The 21836-nt window shown below is 38.8% G+C and overlaps 1 protein-coding gene across 1 annotated transcript in view; it reads left to right on the top strand.

The window, feature by feature from the left end:
- asns (asparagine synthetase) overlaps positions 1 to 21836 on the top strand; it is a 35119-nt gene that overhangs the window by 2375 nt on the left and 10908 nt on the right. Inside the window, exons 2-9 of the mRNA XM_039820392.1 lie at positions 2382 to 2637; positions 6832 to 7069; positions 7180 to 7365; positions 8374 to 8475; positions 9932 to 10059; positions 12408 to 12534; positions 15369 to 15475; positions 16250 to 16350. Of these exons, the coding sequence (XP_039676326.1) occupies positions 2389 to 2637; positions 6832 to 7069; positions 7180 to 7365; positions 8374 to 8475; positions 9932 to 10059; positions 12408 to 12534; positions 15369 to 15475; positions 16250 to 16350 (1238 nt within the window). The 5' untranslated portion in view covers positions 2382 to 2388. The remainder of the gene's footprint in view (positions 1 to 2381; positions 2638 to 6831; positions 7070 to 7179; positions 7366 to 8373; positions 8476 to 9931; positions 10060 to 12407; positions 12535 to 15368; positions 15476 to 16249; positions 16351 to 21836) is intronic.

Below are 21836 nucleotides of genomic sequence, written 5' to 3'. Positions count from 1 at the left end.
ACGGGATGGAATTAAAAGTTTAAAATATTCACTAAAAATCAACCAAAATACATTTTCTCATTCTGATTGCTGTAGTACTTGCCAATGGTAAGCCTTTACTTACTACAGGTCATATTCTTCTCATATGTCACATTATAGTGAAACAGGATGGAATTAAAAGTTTAAAATATTCACTAAAAATCAACAAAAGTACATTTTCTCATTCTGATTGCTGTAGTACTTGCCAATGGTAAGCCTTTACTTACTACAGGTCATATTCTTCTCATATGTCACATTATAGTGAAACGGGATGGAATTAAAAGTTTAAAATATTCACTAAAAATCAACAAAAGTACATTTTTTTCTGATTGCTGTAGTACTTTGCCAATGGTAAGCCTTTACTTACTACAGGTCATATTCTTCTCATATGTCACATTATAGTGAAACAGGATGGAATTAAAAGTTTAAAATATTCACTAAAATCAACAAAAGTCAGTATTTTTCATTCTGATTGCTGTAGTTACTTGCTGTAAGCCTTTACTTACTACACGTTTTTATGTGTCACATTATAGTGAACGGGATGGAATTAAAAGTTTAAAATATTCACTAAAAATCAACCAAAATACATTTTCTCATTGTTGCTGTTGTAGCTGCCAGTGGTGGGCTGCTAGTTACAGGTCATATCTTTCATACGTCACATTATAGTGAAGCGGGATGGAATTAAAGTTTGAAATATTCACTAAAATCAAAAAGGTACATTTTTCTTCTGATTGCTGTAGTACTTGCCAATGGTAAGCCTTTACTTACTACAGGTCATATTTTTCTCATATGTCACATTATAGTGAAACGGGAAGGAATTAAAAGTTTAAAATATTCACCAAAAATCAACCAAAAGACATTTTCTCATTCTGATTGCTGTAGTAGCTGCCAATAGTGGGCTGCTAGTTACTACAGGTCATATGTTTTTAATAAATATTACCTGTAGTAAGTAGTAGCCTGCCATTGGCAAGTACTACAGCAATCAGAATGAGAAAATGTACTTTTGTTGATTTTTGGTGAATATTTTAAACTTTTAATTCCTTCCTGTTTCACTATAATGTGACATATGAAAAAAATATGACCTGTAGTAACTAGCAGCCCACTATTGGCAGCTACTACAGCAATCAGAATGAGAAAATGTATTTTGGTTGATTTTTGGTGAATATTTTAAACTTTTAATTCCTTCCTGTTTCACTATAATGTGACCTATGACAACAACGTGACCTGTAGTAACTAGCAGTCCACCATTGGCAGCTACTACAGCAATCAGAATGAGAAAATGTACTTTTGTTGATTTTTGGTGAATATTTTAAACTTTTAATTCCATCCCGTTTCACTATAATGTGACATATGAGAAGAATATGACCTGTAGTAAGTAAAGGCTTACCATTGGCAAGTACTACAGCAATCAGAATGAGAAAATGTACTTTTGTTGATTTTTAGTGATTATTTAAACTTTTAATTCCATCCCGTTTCACTATAATGTGACATATGACACAAATATGACCTGTAGTAAGTAGTAGCCTGCCATTGGCAAGTACTACAGCAATCAGAATGAGAAAATGTACTTTTGTTGATTTTTGGTGATTTCTTTCCTGAAAGAATCCCAGTAGTCTATGTCACCAGCCTGAGTAATGTAATTTGTAGACGGTCCCTAACTCAGCCAACAGCCGGAACGTAGATTGAAGTGCTGTTTTCGCTTGTAAATCGGTAGCGACAACAATTACCATTGTGATTTTTTTTTTTGACAAAGTGTCCTAAGCTGTCCTCAACATACTACACTAGTAATGTAGTGGAATTTTATTGAAGACACTGAATGGGGGTAGGTCGAAAACGAATATCCTGCGAATATCAAACCTGCTGCTAACTTATACCCGCTGTATCATTATAGGTGTAGCTAGCTAGTTAGGGACCGTCCTCTTTTTTTTTTTTTTATACCTGGATTTATTCAGTTCACCGAGAGGAAGCCTCTAGTCTAAGAAGTCTTAAGTTTTATTTGAATTAGTTAAAAATCCGTGGGAATTCTGTGTCCACAGATTCCGTGTGGCCCTGCTTATGTGGCTCTTGTTTTGTGTGGCTCTTTGGTGCTAGTGTCTTTATCGTATACCTCCTAATATTCTAATTACGTTTACAGCACTTTTAGGAAATCTTTTATACAAGCATTTCTCAGGAATCTAAAACTTTGAAACAGATTAGAAAACATTGTATTAGTTTTTTCACAAATTATAAAAACAAGTTCTTAGTTCTGGTTTCTATGTTACAGTTATTTTACATTTCTGGTTGTTAGTATTTAATTATATAGTTCTAAACTGCACACTAATCGACACTGTCTGTCTGGCGTTTTTTCTATCCCTCTCCCACAGCTGTGAAATGTGTGGTATCTGGGCTTTGTTTGGCAGTGATGAGTGCCTGTCAGTTCAGTGCACCAGTGCCATGAAGATCGCTCACAGGGGCCCTGATGCCTTCCGCTTTGAGAACGTTAATGGCTTCACCAACTGCTGTTTTGGCTTCCACCGGTTGGCCATTGTGGACCAGCTGTATGGTATGCAACCCTTACGCATCAAGAAGTTTCCTTTCTTGTGGTTATGCTACAATGGAGAGATCTACAACCATCACACGGTAAGACATGCTTGCTGCTTCTCTGAAAACTATAGAGCTCAACAGTCCCGTCCCTCCTCCGAGAGACCTTTTATGGCGTTTTTCCATTACATGGTACCTGCTCGACTCGCCTCGACTCTACTCGACTCGCCACGACTCTACTCACCTCGACTCGGCGCACTGTGCGTCCCTTTTCCATTGCAGATTTCAGTACCGCCTCAGCGTGGCTGGTCGTCATAGCGACTGCCGTGGGCGTGGCTTGGTAGCGTTGCATTCCCCCCCTCCCCCCCGACTCATTTCCTGGTTCTCCTTCTCCGTAAACAACATGAAATCAACAAGATAGTTAACTTTTACTGCTCCAGATTTCCCACCGTGGTCAGAAAGAACAGGGGAGACACTTTGTTTCTCTCACATATATATGACTCTAGAGTCACTACTTGCTGCGGAGCTAATCGCTGGCACTCTCTCACTTCTCCCTCGCTCACCAGCTACACACACACACACACGGCGACTCGACACACACCAGCGCACAAGTATAAACATCAGGCCACTTGTATGCTACGGAGAAAGCTCTACGTGGAGCCTCCGGCAGCAAAAAAACACTGCTGGCTAAACTATTTAAAAATGCCGTCTGTCGCTAGCAATGCAGTGACGATTCTTTCCGACCAATCTGTAGCCTGCAGGGTTTCACGTCACCTTCTCGGCTCGCCTCAGCTCGCTTGGAACCTCGACTGAGGAGGTACTAAAAAAATTTACCTGTTAGCAGGTACTAGGTACTTTTTTCGTAATGGAAAACCAAAAAAGGCGAGTAGAGTCGAGGCGAGGCGAGTATGTACCATGTAATGGAAAAGCGCCATTAGGTTCCAGAAGTAAATTTCCCATTCATTTCTCCCATTAATGTTAGCTAACGCGCTAGCTAGCTAGCTAGCTAGCTAGCTACACTCAACCATAACATGATGTCGTAACTTTCACCACTGCTCATTTCATAAAGGGCCCCGGCAACAAAACGTGTCTTTGTTTATGTTGTATAATGTGCTGTTGGATTGCATTTGATTTTGTCTGCGATCGGACACGAATTCTGGGAAAAGGATAGCGAGCTAACGTTAGCTATGCTAGCTAACGCCGGCAGTCAGAAACAAACATCTATGATCCAATGTCTTTTTTGATAATCTACACGTTTTCTTGCCATGGCCTTTTCTAAAATAAGCCGTGGTAAAATATACTATAATCCGTTCAAGGAGTTGATAAGCAGACAGCAAAGCTACCTAGTTGGTAATTTGTCTACTTCCACTTTATAACTATACTTCCCTGCGGGAGCTGTGAACTGATTTAGCGATGTTTAGCTGCCTAACGTTAGCAATATATCTTGTGTAGAATACAGGACCAGCAGGGCATAGGGAAGTGTCAGGGAGCAGAGTATAGGCTTGTCTCTCTTTGGTTTGTGCATCCAGTTGAACAACAACTCTGATATCTGATATTTTAGGCTACGGTGTGGTAAAAGCTGAGTAGACTCATTCACGGACAGTGGAGGGCAGCTTCTTTTTGCCCTCCAGGTGGGCGTTCCCATAGTGCTGTGACGTCACGGGAAAACTATCAATACACACACTCCCACACTTTGTGCGTTTACATGGACGTAAATAATTGGTGTTTGGTGCGTACAATAAACACAGTAAGAGGAAATCAAAAATACAGTAAAAGCAAGTACTGCAAAAGTAAAAAAAACATAAATGTAAAATAGGAAAAAATCACTATAAAATTATTTCAAAAATACTTAAAGTGCTCATATTATGCTATTTGGCTTTTTCCCTTTCCTTTATTGTTATTTATCTTTTTTTTGTGCACGTTATAGGTTTACAAAGTGAAAAAGTCCAAAGTCTCCCCCAAAGGGACTTACCATCTCCAACAGATAAACACTGTTCACCAACTGCTCCAAACAGCTCTATTGTAGTCCAGCCTTTACTTCAGAGACAAACGTGGTCACTTTGTAACACACGTTATAATGCTCGCCTAGCTGCTAGCATGGCACGCCCTCATACTCTGCTTCTGACTGGCTAGTAGTCCTTACCTAGATACTGTCAGGGCACGCCCTCATACTCTGCTTCTGACTGGCTAGTAGTCCTTACCTAGGTACTGTCAGGGCACGCCCTCATACTCTGCTTCTGACTGGCTAGTAGTCCTTACCTAGGTACTGTCAGGGCATGCCCTCATACTCTGCTTCTGACTGGCTAGTAGTCCTTACCTAGGTACTGTCAGGGCACGCCCTCATACTCTGCTTCTGACTGGCTAGTAGTCCTTACCTAGGTACTGAGCATGTGCGACTCCCAACAAAGCTGGAACAGAAGTGAGATGTCTCACTCTGTAGCTAAAACAGAGAGCTCAACACACAGGGTGAAAAGAGGAGCTGCAGCAATGTGACAAAATGACAAAAATATGGTGTTTTTTGAAAATTAAACCATGTAAACCTATTCTGGTACAACCTCTTAATACAATTGAGAGCAACCTGAAAATGAGCATAATATGGGCACTTTAAACAATATGTACAACATAATGTTGTACATATTTTTTAAATGAAAAAGCTGTCTTTTTTTTTCTACTTGCCCAAAGTCAATTTTTCCTGCAAATTAGGGCTATAATTTTAAAATTAGGGCAATAATCTAATTGGGATTTTTTTCAAAAATATTGCGATTGCGATTCAATATGCGATTATTTTTTAAGCTCTTTGTCTTCTGTATTATTCAACAAAAACTAGCAATAAATCATTGTATAGTGTGAACAACACAAGATAAGATAGATTAAACAAACTGTTCTTTCCTGGAGGCCAGGCCTGGATGTGATGATGAAATTAGGTGATGCATGAATTTATATGAATTACATCTTTTATTGAACTACTTCAATCACAGTAGTATACTGAGCACTGATGCAGCCTGGTGGAAACATTCATATGAAAGTCAGAAACAAATCACACTAAAGTGCAGATTGCAGAAATATAAAAACAAATGTGGCTTTACCACACTTAGTAGTATTTAGATTATTTAATTGTGTGGAGTGCTCTTTTTAAACACTAGAACAGTTAAGTAAAAATATATACATCGGTGTATTTTCTTTAACAGCGCACAGAGAGGAGCTCCCTCCAGCCCCTCCCTCCCTCATGAAGTTGCGTGCCGTGTGCCTGACAGCGTCAACGACGCTGCACTTGCTCAGAGAGGCTATCGTTGCGTTAGCAGTAGCATGCAGGTGTTGCCGTGGGATTAACTGTACTAATAAAACAGTTGAAACAACGTGGCCACGCTGCTGTGAAAGCTCCCCGAATGTCATTTATCAGAGTCTGGTTGTTACCCCTCTCCGCGGCAGTCTCCTCCACTCCATATCTTTATAACGGAGCTAACTGCTAACTGGAGCTAACAGCTAATCAGCGCTAATCATTGCTAACCGAGCCTTCAGTTCTACGTTCCTGTATTCATTAACTGCATGTATGGACTGAGCCTGAATAAAATCCTTACAAGTTTTAAACTACAACTCAGAGTTGTTTGAATGACAGAAATCGGGTCAAGGTACGGCGTAGCATTAGCGTGCTAAGTTGATGCTATCTCTGCGGACTGATTTGCTCTTGGGAGTCATGTGACCAAATCGCAGCCTTTGCGATTAGGAAATCGCGTTTTAACATATCGCGATATTATTGCAAATGCAATTAATCGTTCAGCCCTAATACAAATAGTATTTTTTTATTAGTGCTTATCAAATATTGTTACAGACTCAGGTAAATTGTTACATTTGAGCTTTACTGAGAGTGTTCAAACACATCACAGACAGTGCCATTGATGAGTTAAAGTTGATACTGAAAGTGGAGGGTATTATTTAACAAAAACTACAGTATATCTTAGTAATAACATCAGCACGTTGTTGTTCTTTTTTTCCCATTCCTTCTGTTCCTTCCTTCATTCAGCTGTAATTGATTCACATTATTCTGTAGTATAAATACATTAACGTTTCAATTGGTGGGATTGTTTCAATGAATCCTCTCAGTTTGATAAAATCAGCTTTAGTTATCTCTGACACTTCGGTATGGAGAGAACCAAACTCTGCCCATGCCAAAATAATGTGAATTTAGTTAGATCCAGTGTCTTGTCAGTCATAAGAGAGGTATGAACGTTTACGTGAAGAAACCGGAACACGTTAAATAACCATGTTTGTGGTATTTCTGCAATTGTCCTTCAGCTGCAGAAGCAGTTTGGCTTTGATCATCAGACCAAAGTGGACGGTGAGATTTTGCTCCATCTGTATGACCGCTTTGGCATCCAGAAGATGGCTTCTCTCCTGGATGGTGTCTTTGCTTTTATTCTGCTGGACACTGCCAATAACAAAGTCTTCCTGGGAAGAGATACGTACGGTGTCCGGCCTTTATTCCGACTCCTCACAGACGATGGATTTCTTGCGGTCTGCTCAGAAGCCAAAGGTAATGGGAAAGTTTAATACCCCTCCTTGAATCTGGGTCTTTTATACTCCCTTGAGAAGTGTTTTAAAGCTTTTTAGCATTGCTTAACTTTGTTGTTATTCTGACCACAGGACTTACAGACATTACCCATGCCATGGCTACCCCTGCCAACATTGTTCCCTTTCTCCCTGGGTACTTTGAGGTCTTTGATTTGAAGCCGAATGGCAAAGTTCAGTCCATTCAAAAGGAGCGGTTTCACTGCTGTACCACTGAGCCTGCTCATGCCATCTACGACCATGTGGAGAGACTGCCTACAAGTATGAAACTGTCCATTGCTAACTAGGGCTGCACAATATATAGTTTTTTTTTATTGTCATCGCGATATCAGCTGGCGCCATAAGCATTTCTCGAAACGCTGCGACATGTTGCCAAAGATGCTCAGAGATTTTTTGTGTTTAATTGAAAGAAAATATCATTAGAAAACTACACTTTAAAATGTTACTGTTATCCTTTTTTTTAGTGGTGCCTTTATCTTCAATGCAGTGTTCAATCTGTTCAATAAAAGAATATAGAAATATTTTCCTTTTCATTGTTTAAATTCAACAAGCAATTTGTTGTATTTTAGCGGGATACTGAGAGCAGCAGAAATGCAGAACTGAGTACACTTTAATATCTGTTTATTTATCGCAAGTAATATCGTCATGGAGATAATATGCTTCTATTATTGTGTATATGTATATGTATGTATGTGTGTGTGTGTATATATATATGTATGTATATGTATGTATATATATATATATATATATATATATATATATATATATATATATATATATATATATATATATATATATATATATATATATATAAAATATATATATGTGTATATGTATATGTATGTGTATGTTATATATATATATGTATATGTATGTATATGTATATGTGTGTATATATGTATGTGTATATGTGTGTATGTATGTATGTGTGTGTATATATATATGTGTATATATATGTATATATATATATATATATATATATATGTGTATATATTGAGTATATATATATTATTATATATATATATATATAAAACTATAAGTATCTCCCATATATATATGATAAAACATAAAGCAAATCAGACTGTTAGAATATGTCTCAGTCTCATTATCATATATGTATATATGTGTGTGTATATGTGTGTATGTATGTATGTGTGTGTGTGTATATATGTGTATATATATGTATGTGTGTATGTATGTGTTAAAAGGTGTTAATTTAGTCAAACATTTTCTTTAGAATGAATTTTTATAAAACTGATGTCTCCACAGGTTTTGACGATGAAACAGTAAAAAGCAACATCAGAGCCCTGTTTGAGAATGCTGTACGGAAACGTCTCATGGCCAGCAGGAGAATTGGCTGTCTTCTGTCAGGTAATTTAAATTGATGCCATCTTTGTACTCAAACAGCTCCGGTAGCAGATTGTTACATAAACAGTAGTCTCCCATGGCCAGACCCTCCTCCACAGCACTGCGGAGGAGGGTCTGGATAGTCCTCACAGCATTCCTGGATGGGAGAAAAACGTGCTCTGGTTTATTGGCATTTCTTTAAACCAATCACAATCGTGATGGGCGGTGCTAAGCACCAAGCGGAGCCACGGTGCCTCAACAAAATAGTCTCAGGAAGGAACTTGTTTTGGTGGAACATGTGTATGTTCAAAAGTAGTTTTAGTCGTGTAACAGAAAACTCCCATTGGACAGATAGTCTAGCTAGCTTTCTGGATTTACCCTGCAGAGATCTGAGGAGCAGTTAACCATAGTCCTCACTCCATAGATTTATTTTGACTTTACCCTCTGCCTCGACGATTAGTGTTATAAGCTAATTAGCGGTTTGCGCTAAAACTTTTGCGCCGGATTTCTCCTTTAATGCTAATGTGAGACCCAGAAACAGAAAACACATGAACAATAATCAGTCCCTCCAGGATTTCGCGGCCTTTTTTTAAGATTGTTACGGTCCAAAATGCCTGATAGCTTTTGTAAAAAATTGCGATAGAAGTTGCTATTTTTTATGCGTTTGTTGCAATGAAGTTGCAGGAGACAGTGAAAGTTGCAAAAAAAGTTGCTTTTTTTTTTGTATAGTTCTTTAAAAATAAAAGGAAACTTGTTTCGGGGAGAATAAAACTACTCTGGGCTGAGTTGTCCTAGTAACCTTACCAAAAAGGCTCAGGATGCTGCAAATATTGGTATAATATGAAAATGGCTGGTGGATTTAAGACACAAAATAATAATTTATTGAATGAATCAAATTTGAACATATGTGTCAGTGACTTGTTGATCTTTACATTGTTAGTTAATTTCCTAACCTGGCCTGGGCTGGGACACACATTCATACGGTTTGATAAAGGACTTATTGGACTTTAACTTATCATTGCACTTACAATAACGAGTATAATAAATGTATACAGATTGGCAGGACGGTCTGAAATGTTTTGCACGGTCTTTCGCTTTGGTTGGTAAATGTGAGATGTTCGAGTCTTGTCTTCATATCGGAAACAAACTCTCTCTCACTCCCGCTTGGTCAGTGGCTCTCAGAGTCACACTATACTGACGTAAAGTCTGGCACGTGGGACTGCTAATAATGTAAATATGGTATATATGGTATGGTAAATAAATAATGGTAAGAATATATAAAATACAGGGTGTATTTTTAATACGCAACACACTTTCCAAACATGTCAATTGCTCTTATTTAGGGGTTTACCACACAGTTTTCCCTCATACAGCACATTTATATCATCATTATCGTTATATCACCTTAGCCTGAATTTAGATATTTAGTTATTAATGTGGTTTGTGTTGATGATCCTCAGTCATGTTGTCTATGCTTCAGGTGGTCTGGACTCGAGTTTGGTTGCTGCTACACTGGTGAAGCTGGCCAAGGAGGAAAAGCTGCAGTATCCCATCCAGACATTTTCCATCGGGTCAGAGGACAGTCCAGACATCATAGCTGCTCGCAAGGTCAGTCCCTTTTCGTTAGAAGGCTTTCACATAATGTGTTCCCTGGCAGCATCTTTAATACTTCACATAATTGGCCATAACTTGACAGCAGCACGGTGGCCCAATAGGCAGCACGGTGGGCTAGAGCTGGGCGATTTTTTTGAAATTTTTTTTTTTTATAAAAAACTCGATTCACGATTCGATTCGATTTCCCCCCCCCCCCTTCCATTTAAAACAAAATAACTGCGAACTGTAAATATATTTTAAAAATATATATTTATTGTATTTAATTAAAGTTCATCAACATTAACAAAATTGCAAAGGCAAACCCTTTCTCTAACTGAAAAGTCACTGTGCAGTGTGCAACAAAGATTGTTAAACATCCAAATTATTTATACTGTATAATGAACCGTAAGACACATGTAAGGCTGCATGGTTCGGCTCGACCACAGGTCAGTAGTGGCAGCATAAAAGTCAATTCCCTTCAACTAGCTTATTATCTTTTGCCGAGTGTTGTTATACAGCTGAGGAAGAGCAACGTCAGAGAAATACTTGCGGCTAGGTACTGTATATCGAGCGTCCAAAACTTTCAGCATGTTGTTAAACTAAGCAAAGTAAACTGGCAGCATATCCGTAACTATGTAGAGGGTAATTGACTACTACTGAAGAGGGGGAGAAAAAAAATCAAAAAAGTCGATTTTTTTGAAAATATGAATCGATTTGACCTACCAACTCGATTTTTAAATCAAATCGATTTTTTTCCCAGCCCTATGGTGGGCTCACAGCAAGAAGGTACAGGGTTCGAAACCCTGGTCGTCCCGGGCCTTTCTGTATGGAGTTTGCATGTTCTCCCTGTGTCTGAATGGCGTTTTCTCCGGGTGCTCCGGTTTCCCCCACCACTAAAAACATGTTCCCCTCCCTCTCACTTAAAAGATGACACAGTAACTACAATATTCCAGATCATTCAACAAAATAGTAACAAAATAGAAAATAAACCAAATAAACAAATATATAAATGACTACACCATAAGCCCATCATACACGTCTCTCCCCCAGTACAAAGTTTCCTAGAAGCCTCAGAAAGCTCAGGTACTTTCCCCATTTTCTAGTATAGACATCCAATCTGACAAACTGTTTATATCAATCAATCAATCAATCAATCAAACTTTATTTCTATAGCACATTTCATATTAATGTAACACAATGTGCTTCGTACAAAAGCGACATAAAGTAAAACTTCGTTCAATTAAACAGTTTAAAATAGATCCAAAACATGTATAGAACACACACACACACACACACACACACACACACACACACACACACACACAAAAACAAAGATTAACATTGAACAGCGACAAACTCAGTTATTCATAGACTTTTGTAAAAAGCAAGGTTTTTAGCCTTTATTTTTATGTTTTTATATATTTTGTGTTGAGTGTGGAAGCCTCTCTCAGTTCCACTGGCAGGGTGTTCCATATCATTGGGGCATAGACACAGAAAGCAGCCTCCCCTGCTCTCGAGTTCCAGCGAGGGATGGTTAAAGCTACATTGTGATAAGAATTTCTCCCATCTAGCGGTGAAATTGTATATGACCACCAACTAAATATTACTTTCTAGCCCTTCCTCCTACGGTGGCCGAACCTGAAATTAGCTCTCTCCATCGTTTACATGCAGCTGTTCTAGCCACTCCAATATTAACTTTGAATTAATCCCTGGCCAGTAATCTCCCCCTTTGCTTTTGTCACAGTGCCAGTAGGTGTAAGAGGGCGAAATACGGAGGTACGTCCCTCTTTGGCTAATGTATTTAAAGATGGAGGCGCTACATGGCAGCCATCATGAGGAGCGAGTTGCTCCTATGTATTCTGAATGGTTCTGAATATCAGATTCTACACTTACGAGAATACTTTGATTAGCTGGTAGAAGTAATTACACATGAATGAGTACATATTTGTGAAAGAACAAAGGGGTTTTCGTTAAGTAGTTCGAAAGTAGTTTCGTTAATGTAGGTTTAAGAGACCGCTGCCTGTGGATCTGAGGGATCTTGCTGGTTCATATCTAACGAGCATGTCTTTAATATACTGAGGTGCAAGGCCATTAAGAGCTAGGAGCAGAATCTTAAAATCAATATATACTGTGTGTGTGTGTGTGTGTGTGTGTGTGTGTGTGTGTGTGTGTGTGTGTGTGTGTTTGTGTGTGTGTGTGTGTGTGTGTGTGTGTGTGTGTGTGAGAGACATTTTTTCAAACCCAGACTACACATTTTCTTTCTACAGTCTGTGATATAACGTGTTTGCGGTTAATTCTTGTTAAAAAAATTAAACATGGATTTTGGTATGTTTTTTTTTTATGGTTTGCGGTTCGTTTGTCAGGTGGCAGCTCACATTGGCAGCGAACACCACGAGGTGAACTTCAGTGCAGAAGAAGGCATCCAAGCTGTAGAGGAAGTCATCTTTCACCTGGAGACCTATGACATCACCACCATACGGGCCTCTGTGGGTGAGTTTGAAATCGCAAACGTTTCTTTATACTTTTAGTAAGTAAGTATGCAGTGTTTTCCCTCAGTTTGTGGTGCACTTATTTGGTGGATGGTTTAGGCTCAAGAAAATTATACATTTTCAATGTAAAAAAAAAATGTCCCCATACATTTTGTTTCTTTGTGGGTTTTTGTGTCTCTTTGGGTCTCTTTTTGGTCATTTTTGTTTTCTTTGGGGTTGTTTTGGGTGTCTGGTCATTTAGCGTCTCTTTGTAGTCCCGTTTGTGTCTCTTTGTGGTAGTTTGTGTCTCTTTTTCACATAATTTTGGACCGTTTTATTACCATATCTGCATCTTAAAACATTGGAAAAGCTAGAACAGATCATAAATAAAACACACTCAAAAAGTTTAAAGACAAAACTTTCTAAAACAGTTCTCCTACGTATGTAGATGGAGTCATCCAGTGCAAAAATAAACATAATGAGCATTATAATTCATATAAAGGACAAACTATTGACATTTCTTCAAATGTATGCCAAAATGCCATTCTTCTCTGTAGAACGGTAACAGACGATCTCTGACCTGGAGGGATCTATCTTTCCCACTATATACTCTCTGTTCTCGCTTGGATGCCCATATAAGGCGTAATGTGTGACGGACCTGCCTTCCCATTGGTTGAAAACATAAACAAAGGTATCACGGGAGATTCCCTCGTCGGTGGCACGGAGTTAGCGGCAGAAATGACCGAAAATGTGTTGAATTATGGACATCAGGTGGATAAATCTTGGATTTAACAGTTTGGATTTAATGCTCAACAACCCCGAAAAAAGTTCCAGGCTGGATAGAAAATCACCTGTAAAGGCTAGAAAGACACCAAAGACACCCCCGTGACGGCTAATTCGTTAGCTTTTAGCTGCAGCAATCAGTAGTCTCTACGTTTAACTGTTATTAAATTATTTAAATATGAATCAGAGGTGCCGTTTGGGATCGTGGATGATCCATTTGGGTCGGACTTGCGTTTATTTTTGTAAGTGTTTAACTGCTTGAGGTAAGTTAGCCTACTACTAATGTTTAGGGTCATCTCAGCCTCGAAAGCAAACAAACATACTGTGCTGTTCTTTCTCTACTAATGCAGCATCTATTCAACAAATTAATAACTTTATGATATGACAAAATGCACTGTATACATACCTTTTTGCTGTTGATGCTTTAAACGTGCATCTGATGTCAGCCTTCTCCGCACAGCATGTGCTCTCCGTGCAGCGCGCAGTAACACGTGTCGAAAATAAACAACACGAGGCATCAGTGATGGTTTTTATTTCGCCTCTAGAGGCATGATGCCAGCTGACCCTTCTCAGCTCTCGTGTACTGTGTAATGAATGACAGCGCGCGCTTCTCAGCCGCTCCAGCAATGGACGCAACCAGAAAAAACTATCTGTATGGATTTTTGCCGATAACGATAGTTCCACCAATCAACTATCGGTGCCGATTAATCGGCAAAACCGATGAATCGGTCGACCTCTAATCATTAGATCTGAGAAAAGTCTTTAAAAAGAACACAACAGGATGTCACACAAATGGGCTGTTTCATTAACACTTCCCCGTGTCGCACTTCCCCTGCGGCAAATCCCAGGATCACTTTTCTTGGTGTGAATTCCCACTTAGGCTGTGTCACTTGCTTATACAAAGTGGCATAATATGATTAATTGAGTGATATTTTTCTTACATTTTATGTTGAAATAAAACAAAATACCATTGGTCGAAGGTCCAGTTTGTTCTCTCATATTGGTGCCATTCTGCATTAATTCTGTATAAGGTACCTTTTTTGTCACTTATGTTTAACTTTGTGCTGTCTTCCCGTCAACCTTTTTTTTTTCGACGTTTTTGATGGCTTTTTTTCAGTTTGTTTTTGCTTTTTCCAACGTTTTAAATTGTAAAATATTTCTTCTACACATTTTCAGCGCTTATTTCTATGTCCCATATTTTCTGATATAAAACAAAAATTTAAAACGGGTCAATTTGACCTGAAGTCAGCACAAGGGTTAAGAACAAAATCTACATTATTCACAGTGGGTTTAAATATGCGATGACAATTCAGTAGTCAGGAGTTTACAGCTTTTCTCTGTCTGGACATTTTCACATCTCTGAAAGGTCGCCTCACATTTCTGCCGATCGCTGTGAGAAAACTGTGACTGCTGCATTTTCTTTCTGATTGGCTTGTTTTGAATCCCAGTGGAATCCAGTGAGATTAGTCAGATGGTGAAAGAGGTCAACGGAGGCAACATATGGGACGTTTTACTGTGCCCGTAACCCAGCACTACATCATCATATTAAAGTGCTCATATTATGCTCATTTTCAGGTTCATAATTGTATTTAGAGGTTGTACCAGAATAGGTTTATGTGGTTTAATTTCCAGAAAACACCATATATTTGTTGTACTTCACATTGCTGCAGCTCCTCTTTTCACCCTGTGTGTTGAGCTCTCTATTTTAGCTACAGAGTGAGACATCTAACTTATGTTCAATCTTTTTTGGGAGTCGCACATGCTGTTCGTACTTACAAACTTTCCAATCCATCGTTTTATGAGTACATAACCTATTTACTAATGTAGACGTTTGGTATCATTTCGGGCATTATTAGTGGGGTAACTTACGAGATACAAACGTGGGTCCATTAGCCCCTGCGCTAAGCTATTCAGCTGGTAACGCTACTCTACGCTAACTCTCCCAATGTTCGACCCAGGTGAAAAAAGCTTCTGGGGGGGTGTTTGGCTCGAGGTCATTGTGCAAAGGACCCTAGGGTGAAATTACTCCGAACCATCACTTTAAACACTTCTTTTCTTTTTCTTCCACTGTAGGGATGTACTTGGTTTCAAAGTACATCAGGGAGAAGTCGGACAGTGTGGTGATCTTTTCTGGAGAGGGTGCTGATGAGCTCACTCAGGGATACATTTACTTCCACAAGGCGAGTCCTCCACAAACCACACTACTTCTGAATCTGAATGAAAAGATTAAGAAATGTTTTATTTTTAATTTTCTTTTGCAAGGGAAGCATTTTGCATGGGAATACTTTGTTAATATTTACTAGATGACAACATACACTACCGGTCAAAAATGTGGGGTCACTTAGAAATGTCCACTCTATTACAGACAGAATACCAGCTGAGATCACTGGCATTGTTTTTTAATCAGGGCAGCAGTTTTCAGATTACATTATGTGCTTACATAATTGCAAAAGAGTTGTCGACTGTTGTAGAAAGAAGTGGCTGATCTTTAATGCCCATTATCCGCAACCATTCATCCAATGTTCCAAAGGCACATTCTGTTTACTAATCTGATATCATTTAAAAAGGCTAACTGAAAAAAAACAGTGGAGAACCTTTTTGCAATTATGTAAGCACATAATGTAATTGGAAAACTGCTGCCCTGGTTAAAAAAACAATGCAACTGATCTCAGCTGGTATTCTGTCTATAATGGAGTGGAATGGAAATTTCCCCAAAATTTTGACCGGTAGTGTATATACAAATAATTAGTACAAATAAAACGATATTCCCTTTTAAACCTCTTCTGCTCTGGTCCCACTGGGAAGGGAATATAGTTAAAGTGACTCGGATCCTTATTCAGACATGAGACCGACATAGTAAAGTGGCAGAGATTACTGTATGGTGTGTGCATGTTTGAAAGGGGCTTTATTGTAGTTGTAGTATGGGTTCTGACAGTGTTGTGTTCATCTTCCAGGCTCCAACTCCCAAAGCAGCTTCAGAGGACAGCGTTCGCCTGATGAAGGAACTCTACCTGTTTGATGTCCTCCGTGCTGATCGCACCACTGCTGCACACGGGTAACACCTTTTCTCTTCGTCACCCACCACCGCCATCACTAAAGGATTCCCATTCACTGCAATGTGTCCATGAATCACAAACCACCAAAAGATGTGTAGTCTCTTGTTCTTCCTTCTGGGCAAATTTTAAAAGCTGAAACCGGCAATTATTCAGTACTTTTGCCCGATTATACTATGTCGCCCATTTATTTTCCGTTGATTAACTAATTGATCCATGTATTGGTTGAGCTCTATTACATTGTAGGATCGATCTGGCAATATCTCACTTCAAACATAACATTTTTGGTTGGTTCAGTAAAATATTATCTGTCCCGCTGAACCCCTGTACTCAAAAATAGAGTCTGCTTCATTTATGCTTCATAAGTCACTTAATCAATTGGGCTGAAAAATACAGAAATAATGGACTGACATTAGAAATATCACAAATTAACTGTGTTATAGTCAGGACCACCTAAACCGCGACCAAGACATTACCAAGAACAGAGTGTATTGAGACTGAGACAAGACCAAGGGCCCTATTTTAACGATCTAAGCGCACGGCGTGAAGCGCCTGGTGCAGGTGCGTTTAGGGCGTGTCCAAATTCATTTTTGCTAGTTGAGCGGCACGAGCACTATGCCACCAAAACTCCACGAGGTGAAGCAGGTGTTAAAATAACAATGAAATGCTGCGTTACTGCCTTTGGACTAGGGCAGCACGATATTAGGAAAATATCTAATTGCAATTATTTTGACTGATAATATGATGCACGACACATTTTTACTTTATTTATTTTTAAGATAATTTTTGGGGCATTTTAGGCCTTTATTTATAGGACAGCTGATGACATAAAAGGGGAGAGAGAGGGGGAATGACATGCAGCAAAGGGCCATAGGTCAGAGTCGAACCAGCGGCCGCAGCGACAAGAAGAAAAGAAAAAAACAGACCGACAGACCAAGGGACAGCAGGCAAAATTGTCATAGATTAACAGAAATGTTCATCATGTAAAACAGGAAAAGAAAAGGAGAAAAAAAGACATATACATCTTTGTATTCAGCTAAGATGTCCAGTTTTTCCAATATACTTCACATTTCCTCCTGGCATGTCTCAGAGAGAAAGTCAAATGTTCCATAACCTAAATTTCCCCAACTATTTCTATCCATTCAGCAATTGTCGGGGACTCTTTTAGCCATTTCCTAGTTATTGCTTTCTTGCTACCTGCTAATAGTATTTGTAACAAATATCTATCTGTCTTTCTCAGCCCTGTTGGTAGATTTCCTAAATACATAACGCTGAAATTAAACTCAAGCTCTGAGCCGATTATTGGCCTAATTGCCATCACCACCTCTACCCAATACAAAGAAATAATAGGACACTCCCAAAAGATAAGAAAATGACCAGAAGACATATTACCACACATTCTCCAACACTGACCATCATTGTTGTTCATTGTTGCTCTGACTTTTTTATATTGGGGGTTATAAAGAATCTTACAGTGTTCTTCCGGGTGAATTCCCTCCACAGACCTGAGCTAGAGGTGGTAGATTGTGTCCTGCAAATATTCAACCAGTCATCTTCGCTTATCTTTATGTTGGCTTCTTTCTCCCACCTCATTTTTACATACGTTGTTGAAAGTCCCCTGTCCAACTGTAAACATGAATATAACCTGGAAATCAGTTTTCTGTTAGTATTACCCTTCTATGCGTCGATGAATATTCTAATCAGGTCCGTTCCCGTCTCTCCAGTAGTTTTAATATGTTTATCAAAGTAGTATCTTAGTTGAAGGTATCTGAAGAAATCTTCCTTCCCTAAATTGTATGTATCTATGAGTTTTTGAAAGGTATCCAAACCGTCAGTGGAGGATATTATACAGTATGAAGTGATACCTGAATTCGTCCAGTGTTTGAATCTACTGTCCAGTCCAGCTGATGCAAATTCCATATCATATTTCACTCAGCGTAATATTCGTAATATTTCTTTCAAATTCCTTATTTTGAAGTAGTTTGTGCCAGATGTTAAGAGGGATTGCAATCCAATTAGTTAATTTGTTCAGATGTTCCTGCTGGAGGATTTTTTTTCTCCCAGTATAGAATGGAGAAGATTTGCTCTAGCTTCTATTACTTTGCAGCTAGGACCTTCCAAAAAACGTTTTTCCACTTAGGGGGGGGCACAAAAAAAAAAAAAAGAAAAAATGTTTTTCTTTGTTTTTTTTCAAACACCGTAGAGCCATACCACCTTTGTCCCTGGGGAGTTGTAATGTTTGAAATCTAATCCTTGGTTTTTGTTTTCCCCAAAAAAGAGATGAGATGATTCTATTCTGAATTGTTTGGGAGGCACATCAACAGGCTTTGATTGAAAAAGAAAAAGCAGCCTGGGTAGTATATTCATCTTTATAGCATCTATTCGGTTGTACATGTTTATTGGTAATAATGACCAACGATTTAGGTCTGCTTTAATATCAGCGGTTATAGAAATGTAATTGTGGTCATAAGGCAGAGACCTCTTTAGGTATGTGTACCCCTAAATATTTAATTGTATTACCTTTCCATTTAAATTGACAGATTTTATAAATGTTTTCTTGTGGTTCGTAGTTGAAGGTAAGTTTTATGCAGATTTAATTCATATCCGGAATATCAACCAAATTCTTTAAGAAGAGATAATAATTTGGGCAAACTTGCATTAGGACTGGTGAGTGTCACAAGTATATTGTCCGCATATGCACATATCTTATATTGTGTGTCTCCTATTAATACCCCCGTTATATCCTTGTCTTCTCTAATTGCCTGCGCCAGAGGCTCTATGAAGAGGGCGAAAAGAGTGGGACTGAGGGGGCATCCCTGTCGACATCCCCTTTCAAGAAATATTGTTTTGGATAGGTTCCCATTTATTTTAATTCTAGCCGTAGGAGAGGAGTATAGGGAGTTCAAACATCTAATCACCTGGTCATCAAAACCAAAGCGCCTAAGGACCAAATATAAATATTCCCATCTGACAGAGTCAAAAGCATTTTCGGCATCAAGACTTATAACTACAGATTCCATGTCACTGTTTCTCGTATGGTCAATGAGGTGGAGAGCCCGTCTCACATTGTCCTGATTTTTTCTGTTTTTTTACAAAGCCATTTTAGGAATTAATGAAATTACTGCTTGTCTCCAGGACAACGGGGTCTTGCCACCTGCCAGAACATAGTTAAAACGATCCTTGAGCATTGGTGTTATTGTTTCCCTGAGGGTTTTATACCATTCTGGTGGGTACCCATCGGCACCTGGCATTTTATTCGCTTTCAATCTTGATATTGCCTTGTTTATTTCATCGTCCATTATCTCCTGGGTTATTATTTTGTTGTGCTCTGTCCCTACAGATGGTAAATCCAAAGACGTTAGAAAGGATAATATGACCGCTGACTCAGTTGTTCGAGGTTGAGCATATAATTTTGTGTAGTACGTTTCAAAGGCATTTTGTATGTCTTCCAAATTATGATACATCTCATTGGTCCTGGGGTCCTTCACTTTATGTATAAATCTCTCAGCCTGTTGTTACCGTATTCTCCATGCAAGTAGTTTCTTAGACTTAGGGCAATTCTCATAGAAATTTTGTTTAATTAGTTTAGCTGTCTTCTCTACTTGGTTTTCATATAGGTTGTTTAAGGTTCGTTTAGTCTCCAGTATGTCATTCAGGATACTGGTGTCATTATATGTTTACTCTCCAGTGATTTTAACTTTCAAATCAGGTCCTTAATTTGTCTCTCTTTTTCCTTTTTCTTCTGGGCCGACCACATCATGAGTTTACCTCTAATAACCGCTTTTGCAGCATCCCATAGTGTACTAGGAGACACTGCTCCATTATCGTTATGGGTCATATAATCTTTAAATTCTGTCTTTATATACTTTTGACACTGAGGGTCATTCAGAAGGCTAGTGTTACGTCTCCACAAAGTCTCTTTGGGCTTATTGTCTAAATGCAATGTTAAGTACACCCCTGCATGGTCGGAAAAGTCTCTTACCCCTGTATCACAATTTATAATCCTGTGTCTATCTAAATTTAGCATAAACAAATAGTCAATTCTTGAATACACGGAGTGAGGGTGGGGAAAAAAAGTAAAATGTTTATCATATGGGTGGAATTCCCTCCATATGTCTATCATTCCTATTTCTTTAAGCAGTTTTTTAACATATAGCGCTTCAGGTCTTATATTTTTTGTTCTATTTGGGGAGTCCAAGGATGGCTGTAGCTGGATGTTCCAGTCCCCCCCACATATCAACACACCTGATGTTTCCATAGAGATCATATTAAAACTTTCTTGATCAGCTGTTTATCATGTCCTGGTGGTCTATAGACATTCATTAATGTAACTTCTTTGTGGTCGATAAAACCTTTGACCAGCAAGTCAGTCTTTGTCAGTAATTTGTGAGGAGAACTGGAAATTTACATTATTTGAAATTTAGTATATCTAACCCCCCTCACACTTCCTCTTTTGAAGGAGGAGTAATATGAGTTTTTGAAACCCATTTTCTGCAACTTTTCATGTTCAATATTTGAAAGATGTGCCAGAAGATTATGTCTTGTTTTTCCCTTTTCATTTTGGCGATTACTTTGCTTCTTTTTATAGGATTATGTAATCTGTTTACATTAAGGGTGATTATTCTGTATTTTTGATGAGGCATTTCAGTCAATAGAAAAGAAAAAATGTTTACAAAGACGTTTAAGCATCCCTGGAAGGCCTGAACAAATGAACTTCTGTCTGTGAATCAAAATTAAACTTAACACATGAACGCTTAACATTAGTGACTTCCATCTCTGAAGTATGAATTCTCCTTCCAAAACAGGAGGGGAAGCCCTACATCTGGAAGGGGCCCCTCTAAGTGTGGACCAAAATCTCTGACTACATGAAATCGGAACAGTCCACATAGAAAGAACAGACATAAATTCCCAGATGTGGTCAGTTTCAATTACTCAAGCTTACAATAGGAAAATTTGCCTGGTCTCATATTACCTCCTAGAAATACAGTCCGACGTAGAAATATGGTAGGCTACACTCTTACCGGCCTTTTCAAAAGCTGTCGTTGCGTCGAAATCCCTTTAGTTACTCCTGGATGTGTTTCATGCGTGCATCCTGATGACGACGTGATGTAGCACCTGCCGTTTCCCAGGGAGGTTGTCCGGAGTCCCGGCTCCGCCGTTCGGCATCAATCCCCTTTTGTTCAGGTCATCCATCGCCTCTGATGCCCTGTTGTAGATAACTGCACTGGTGTGGAGAAACACTCTGAGTTTTGCTGGGTGAAGAGTTCTTTAAGTGCCATTCTGATGGTGGAGTAAGCCTTTCTTTTCATAACCATTTCTTGTTCGAAAAAAAACCCTCTTCTCCCGTCGTATTGGATGTTATTATTTTTCCAGGCGGTGCAGAGCACCAGCTCTTTGGTTTTATACTCCAGGAAATAGACAACCATAGAGCTCGGGTTAGCACCTTGCGGTGGTTTGGCTCCAAGGGACCGGTGACAGCGTTGTATAG

The sequence above is a fragment of the Perca fluviatilis genome, chromosome 13 (genome assembly GCF_010015445.1).
Source record: "Perca fluviatilis chromosome 13, GENO_Pfluv_1.0, whole genome shotgun sequence".
Classification (NCBI taxonomy): domain Eukaryota; kingdom Metazoa; phylum Chordata; class Actinopteri; order Perciformes; family Percidae; genus Perca; species Perca fluviatilis.
The sequence above is the reverse complement of the archived record's forward strand: the minus strand, read 5'-3'. Positions and strand labels throughout refer to the sequence as shown.